Source organism: Punica granatum, chromosome 4, assembly GCF_007655135.1.
Source record: "Punica granatum isolate Tunisia-2019 chromosome 4, ASM765513v2, whole genome shotgun sequence".
Classification (NCBI taxonomy): domain Eukaryota; kingdom Viridiplantae; phylum Streptophyta; class Magnoliopsida; order Myrtales; family Lythraceae; genus Punica; species Punica granatum.
In genome coordinates, this window is record NC_045130.1 from 31,035,449 (window position 1) to 31,043,154 (window position 7,706).

Genomic DNA, 7,706 nt, shown 5'->3' on the forward strand with positions numbered 1-7,706 from the left:
CAATATTACAACTCATAGGAATTTTCTCTTAAATTGAAAACAATACACATAAAAATAGTTGCTAAATGAAGTGATGAAGACGGAAAAAAAAATTTAACGAAACATATAACTAGGGGAAATAATAATAATAATAGTATATGAGGTGAAAAAATCGACTTATTTATTAGTTTTAACATTTATGTATTTTGATGATAAAAGTAATGAGGGGATTGTGAAAAATATATATATATATATATATATATATATATATAGGACCTTCAGTTAAATAATGAATTTATTTTTCATTAAAACGCCTAATAAAATAAATTAGATACTTGGACGAAATTCCTTTCTTTATTTGATAAAGCATAAATAAAATATATTATATAATAAATCAACTATTGATATAACATAAAATAAAAATAAAAATAAAAGACAAGAATATGGGAGAGAGTTTTCCTCTCTTCTCCCTGCAATGAAATATACGTGGTGAATCCCATATTTTTACTATTCCAAAATTGCCCCTGCAAAGAACTCCGGCATCCTCCCCCTACCTTTCGATGTTTCCTGTCTCGCGTCCTATCCCCCGTCAATTTGCTCCGCCTGGTCGCGCTGCTTCTGCCACCGCCACCCTCACCAGTGCCCCATTCCGACTCCGATCCTTGCCATTGAACTCTGCATGATCGCACACCGTGCTGCCCTTCAGCCTGGCCTCTATTGATTGTCCTCCAACGCGTGTTGTCCTGCGCCTATAACCTCCCCCAGTGCCTACAGGCACTTACTCGCTGCTACTTCGTGCTCTTCGGCCACTCCCAGATCGCACCTATTTCCTCTCTAAAGCACAAACTCAGACATGGGCGTTCTCGCTCCCTTCCTCTGTTCCCTCTGTTTGTTTACATTCCAGCCAACATTTGTGCGCTTCCAATCTGTTCATGGAAATGCCTGTTCAGTTTGGTCTCTTCAATCATCGCCTGGTTATTGCAATTGCCGCAGGCAGGTAATCACTCATTTCTCTCTACTCTATTTCTCGGTATTGCGCACCTTCGCCTACTGTTTGCTTCAATGAGTGCTTATACATGTAAAACATGAAAGGGAAACTTTACTATGTTCATGCCTTAAGAAAATTCAATATGCTCCTAAGACTAATTTACTTCTGGCCATCTACTGAGATTTTTAGACCTATATATGTGATATTTTCATTGTGATTATATGGTGGGATTATAGGTTGGAGGTCCAATGCGTATCTTCTGCCCTGTTTCGCACTTGACTTGGGTAAGAATTTCATTCCACTGGGTGAATTTATATACATTACTGTAATATTGATTCTCCAAAGATGCCCACCATTTAAATGATTTTGATAAAATTTTAAATCATTGTTATTGCAGGAAAATAGAATAAAATATTTCTGGCCAATGGTTGCTCTGAAATATGGTTTCTTCACCTTAATTTGTTCCCATTATACTTTTGGAGTGATGTTTCCAATATCAGTCCCACAGACCCTCTTTCGAGAACAAATACAATGTGGTCCCTCACTCATATTCCTCGTCTCAAGGTTCAAATGCCGTAGACTTAGGTGAGCTATTCTGTACCATTGCTCTTACAGCTATTTTATTTGGGTCCATTGCTTATTCATGCTTCACTATTGGTCATCTGAATTGCACCGAGTCCATTGCTTATTCGTGCATCACTTTTGGTCATCTTTAAATTGCACTTTCAATGTTATAGAACTTTTAAGCTAGGCACTTACTATTGTGTACCAAAGGAGGCCCTATATGGAATCAACACGAAATGTTAAAGTAAAGTTATGATTTATGCTGATTATTCTGCAGTGAACATACAATATTCATGCTGACTGAGAAATCTTTGATTCTACACACAAAAATCTCAGTGAGAGTGATGAAAATTGAAGGAAGAGTTTGTAAAAGCAATAGAATGAAACACAAGTCAAGATTATTGAGTGGTTCCTCTATTTTCTTGTGATTATTAGGGAATTTATCGTGCAGAGGTGGAGTGCATATCATATCATTGCCCCCATCTGTTTCCTGATTAAGATGAGCCGGATTAAATTTTCAATTTATCCCATTATTATGGAAGTATAAGTGTATTATGATTTATCTTGCGACTTTCATCCCTTTTTCATATGCATTACTTTTATCGTGGTAGCTTGCCTTGCTTACCATGTTTGCCTTGCATTTATAGATTTATATGCAAACCTTTAAGAGAAATTATACACGATCTGATAAATTTCCCCATCTCATATCTTTTGTTTATTTGGGCACATTGATGAGGCAATTTCCTTGTAGGTTTCCAAGGGCTAATCATGGAATGGATACTCTCCTATAGGGGATTTTGATAGCTATAAATTGCATTTCAAAAACAAGGAAATGAGAAATGTTTAGTTCCATTTACATCCTAAACTTGGAGTAAGCGTTGTTAATAAAATTCAACTTTTTGCATCCTATGCTTTGTGGAAATGGAACTGGTTTATGATATATTTCATGTTGTCATATTTTGTACTGAAACATCTACACAATATCAATTTTCAGAGGCTGAAGTGGTCACTGTGGCTTCTCTAGCTGGGACAAGGGAGCAATTAGTTGGGTCACTGGGTACTGCTGAGACTTCCCCATACCTCCTTGCTTTGCTTCAATTGGGTCCAGACGAAATGTTTCCTAGGTTAGTTGTCGCGCTTAATACATGCTTGTGTCAGCTGAGCCTTTTCTATAAAATCTTACTACTTTAGTTCTGGAAATTGCTTGGACCTTCTATAGGTTAGGCGCAATCAAGATAAAGCTATAGGATGAAAAGTTATGATGTGCTTAAAAATCATGGGAAAAGAATTATGACTGCATATATCCAGAGTTATTATGTGCTCACAATGACAAGGAAGGAAGCATGTATTTTCATTTATTGGTAGAGAAGAGGTTTGACAAGAAATGATTGTGTATGTTTTGATTTTTTTTCTAGCCTGGATATTGACGTGGCTCCAAGATTGTCCATCTATGTGTTATCCCAAAAATTTGCGATTGCTGCATTCTCTAATATGCCATCTTTTTCTTGACATCCTGGAATTTGTTAATGTTTATTTTTTTAATTTTTTTTATAAAAGGAATTTGCTAATGTTGCATTCTCTTATATGCATCTTTTGTTGACAGTCAAAGGATGACAAATAATGAGTTCGAAGTCCGGCATGGTCTTCCAAACTTACATTCTAGCTTCTTTGATTGGAAGGATGCAGAGATAAGAATTTAAAGAATCGAGAAGCATTCTCTGACAAAGCACTGCGAATTGGTAGGAAATTGTTATAAGCCTAATGATGTTATGACGTTCACATTGGTGCTTCAAGAAAGAATTTAGAAAGTGTCTCATTTTTCCTAGAGCTCTTTCTTCCTACATCAATGCTGTCTTACTAGGATTATCCTATGTCCCATGTAAGATATTGATGGGAGCCTTGCTCTGCAAGATGGTCCTTGGTATTGCTCACTGCAAGAGGCTTACTTGCTGATGATAAGAGATTAGGACCCACCAATAGAACACCTTGGTACTACTTGGGCTTGGTCCATTAGGTGGACGGTCGTGTAGCTGATGCAACGCATTGCTTCCAGGCTGCTTCCATGCTGGAAGAATATGATTATTTCAAAAACTTCAGCTCTTTACTTTGGTGGCTTTTGCCCTTAAAGATCCTCGGTGCACTTACTCTGCTTTTTGTCGAGTTAACTAGCAAAAAAGTTCCCATTCTTTCAGGTTGCTCTGAAATATATCATAATTTTTTAATAAGAAGAGCAATTCACCTTGTTGTCATTTTGTAACAATTTAACACGGTTAAGTGTTCAATAGATTTTCAATTGATTGCTCAGGATGACATCAATGGATGTTCTGCCTTCTTTTGATCTTGAATTTGTTTGTTCAAATTTTATACGATCATATTCTTGACCGTGAAGCAACAGGATTTGAGGGAGGGAGGAGTTTCAGGGATTTTTGGAGAAGTCGATTCAAGGAAGAGACATTTAACAAGTCAAATCAAAAGGAAAAAAAAAGAGAAAAAGAAATTGAAGTTTTTCGATTTGATTGTTCTAGGATCATAGGCTTTGTAGAATGTTGCGTGAAGTTTACCAACATTGTCCTACTCAATTGATTTGCCATTCTTGCTCGCCTGATGTAAGTACATGTTTGTTTCACTGGGAAGTTTGTGCTAGAGGGAAGATAGTTATTCATCCCTTTTTTTTTTTTGCCGAGTTTGGAGATACTTACCTATTGATTGTATCAATTTGTATATTTTTATTTTTGTGAAGAAAATGCAGAACCTATTTATACCGTCTTCACATGCCCCACTATTTGTGTATCTTTGTGATGGGGCACAATTTTGAAATTTATGCTACTCTCTTGTGGAAGCATGCAATAGTATAAGTTCAGGTTGTAGAGAAAGTAGGGCGATTTGTATGGATTGCCGGAATCTCGAGATGACGAGCTTTTCATCATGACCTTACTTACGAGGGTATACTTGCCCCAGTTGAATTTATATATTGAATAGAGACTTCACTAGTAAAAGGTGCTCTACTTTCTCCAATTGCTCATTATTAGTTATGTTATATTTTACTAAGAGCATTTTTTTTCTTACTTCCTCTTCCATGGTGCGAAATTTAATTCCTAATAATCATTTGATACATCAAACTGAGGTAAAATAAGTCTATTGCTTTTTACAATGTTGGTCGTCCAAGGGATTTGGGGGTATTTTGTTATTGTTATTACCCTTTTAATTATGTACCTTTAAAGAATTTCTAAATGCCCATTTAACTTCTGATTTTTTATGATCTCGATGTAAAGAAGTGATACTTTATATATATATATATATATATATATATATAGGTAACTTCTGCTGTTTTATGACCTCTGCTACACCCACTTACTTGTCCTTACTGGAATTTGTATACAAACTTCCTAATCTCAAGATTCTCAACGTCAATGTACATTGAAAATGGTTCAATTTTTATCTGGAGGGCACACTGATAACGGAGAATGAAAAGAAAACCATTTATTGTGATTTGTTAGGCTTACATAGCCCATATACCATTATCAATAAAGACAACATACCTTACTAATTCTAGTATAAAAAATTATGCTATTCTGATGTGCTCTTGATTAAATAATCTTTCTATAATTCCACGTACAAATTCAAAATTGATCGATTAATTTTTAAAAAGTCTCACACACAAAAGCAAGCATGTTCTACTTGGAAATGGAGACATGTACAACTCAATTTTTTACTTATTTTCGACGTCAATGTTAAGATAATTAATGAATCAGGTCATGAGAAACATAGGTCACCTTTTTTGTGTTGGGCTTGTCATTTGCATGTATAAGTAGCACATATATTACTTTTGATGAACCTATGCAACATTCTTGCAACTTAATATATAATATAAATAATGTAGATTGGTTTTCTTTTAAAATATGAGATAAATCTATAATATAACTTAACACGATATGTAACGCCGGTGCTGTTTCACCAGTCATACTTAAAAAGATGTAAGTTTATACGTTTTTATGGATAGATAGATTTATATGTTGTACGTGGTTAAGTATGTTGAATAAATATGAGCAAGGGACCAGGAGAAGGTGGGAGTGATAATGTATCTTTGCTGGCCGGCCACCTTCTTATCATTTTTCACCAATTCTAACTCCAAACATCATGAGTGCATCTTTAATCATATACTCTCCTCTTTTGCAGATGTATCAACGGAGGGTCAATATTCCATGTGTCTAAGCGAAGACATGGCCAAAGAAAAGTTGCATTTTCGCATTATTACGACTTCTCATGTGCCCGTCAAATCAATTTTCAACGAAGTAGTTCTATAAAAGTGAGTTGTCACCTTTTTCTTAATCTTTTTTTCCCCCTTGGAAGATAATATGTAAAAGAGTTGTACCATGTCGTTGAGACTCTTCCTTCGGATCTATATTATTCGGCTAAAATATATGGCGAAGATATATTATTTGATGTACTATACTTAAATCATGTTTTGGTGATCTTGGATTTGTAACTTCCGTACATTCCGGCTTTTCCATTCCCTGGAAATCAATAGAGATCATAAACTTGAAGTCTGTGAATATTGAATTTAAAACATGGGTTTTAATTTTTAAATAAATTTGTCCCGTAGAACTTGGCCTTTTTTTCAAATTTCGGTGGTTGACCAACTCATGATAAATTTCTCGACCCATGAAGAAAATATGGACAATGTTTCCCTGATCCCCAGGACTTATGAAGTTATTTTTTTATGGTAAATTACATTGGTGATCCAAAAAATTTCACTAATGTATCAAGTTGGTTCAAAAAGTTTTTTTTGCTACTTGATAGTACAAAATATTTCAAAGTTGTAACATGATAGTACAAATCGTTATCTCGCCATTGACGTCGTTATTTCGTCATTGACATGGATAGACCTTTAAGTTAATTAAAGAAATATTTTGTACCATTATGTTACGTCTGTAAAACATTTTGGACCATTAAATGACAATTTCAAAAGAGTTTGAACCATCATGTAACGTTCCACCAACTCCTAAAAACATATCAAAGCCATGTGTCGGCCACGTCAGCTTCGCTTGACAGTGTCAATGGTGAGATAACGGTTTGTACTATCATGTTACACGTTTGAAACATTTTGTACCATCAAGTAGCAAAAAAAAAGTTTAAACCAACTTAATACATTAGTAAAATTTTTTGGACCACCAGTGTTAAATGATTCTCTTTTGTTATTTTTTTCCTTTTGCATAAGGACAAGTATTGTTTAATAAAAACGGTTAAAGATAACAAATTCCATTATCTTCGTTCGATTTCTGATGGCCTAGGTCCTTTGTTATTAGGTGATTTATCCGGAGTTCCTTACCCCGTCTTTGCTATTTGTATCCCCCCAATTTTACCGAAATTTAACTCTATTTTGTTGAAGTGGTATATGTAGAAAAGAAATATGTGCGACTAATTAAGGTAGTTTATATATATATATGTATGTAGAGTTTTTTTTCGGTGAATCATATTTACTTCTGAAATTAATTATATAATTTAGTCCATAAGTTCCATATATATATATATTTATTAATATCTTGATAGTTATCATTCTAATAAAGTTACCTACTGCCTCGTTTCTATTTTATGGTTAGTCCCGTCTATCTCTGTTCATATTTCCATGTCCATCTTCCATAGTATTAACTAATTTCTAGATATACTATTTATCATGAAGATATATGAAATTGTGGATCATAGGTAGGAGGAAAAAAAATACTACGAAGGCCAGTTCCAAATAGGATTTGATCCACGAAACTATTGCATCCCCCTACTAAATATAATGCAATTTTTTCCAAAGAAAATTGACATATGGATAATTAGAAAATATTATATATATACATATAAAAATATATATATGTAGACACTTAAAATGGGGAAACAGAAGAAGGAAAAAGAAGAAAGGAAAAGGAAAAAAGAGGAAAAAAAGTAAAGCTGATGAAATTCAATTTATGAAAGTTTCAACCGACATACTATGGTCTAGGTCACCAAAAGAAAGGGTAGGTGAATGACAATATCAGTAATCGAAACTGTCAATTAATTGCCCTCAATCCTTTTAGTAATTTGTACAATCTCATCCAATTATAATATATCACAAGACAATCATTTTACATAAATTATTTGTTCACGATAAAGATTGAATACATGCACGATAATATTTATATATTCTCGT

General features: G+C 34.3%; 1 protein-coding gene across 4 annotated transcripts; it reads left to right on the top strand.

Moving 5' to 3' along the window:
- Positions 1 to 331: 331 nt before the first annotated feature.
- LOC116206443 lies at positions 332 to 5,981 on the top strand. Of its 4 annotated transcripts, none has more exons than XR_004156685.1 (5): positions 332 to 976; positions 1,204 to 1,251; positions 1,365 to 1,552; positions 2,283 to 2,402; positions 2,526 to 3,040. XR_004156685.1 is itself a non-coding variant. In XM_031539319.1 (4 exons), exons 1-4 carry the CDS (start codon positions 833 to 835, stop codon positions 2,530 to 2,532), a joined length of 387 nt encoding a protein of 128 aa, XP_031395179.1. In that variant the 5' UTR covers positions 347 to 832; the 3' UTR covers positions 2,533 to 3,040. The 4 variants fall into 4 exon arrangements, 1 of the variants encoding a protein (XP_031395179.1); XR_004156687.1 differs by lacking the exon at positions 2,283 to 2,402 and adding an exon at positions 5,708 to 5,981 and having other exon boundaries at positions 338 to 976; positions 2,526 to 2,655; XR_004156686.1 differs by lacking the exon at positions 2,283 to 2,402 and adding an exon at positions 3,135 to 4,308 and having other exon boundaries at positions 354 to 976; positions 2,526 to 2,655.
- Positions 5,982 to 7,706: the final 1,725 nt, after the last annotated feature.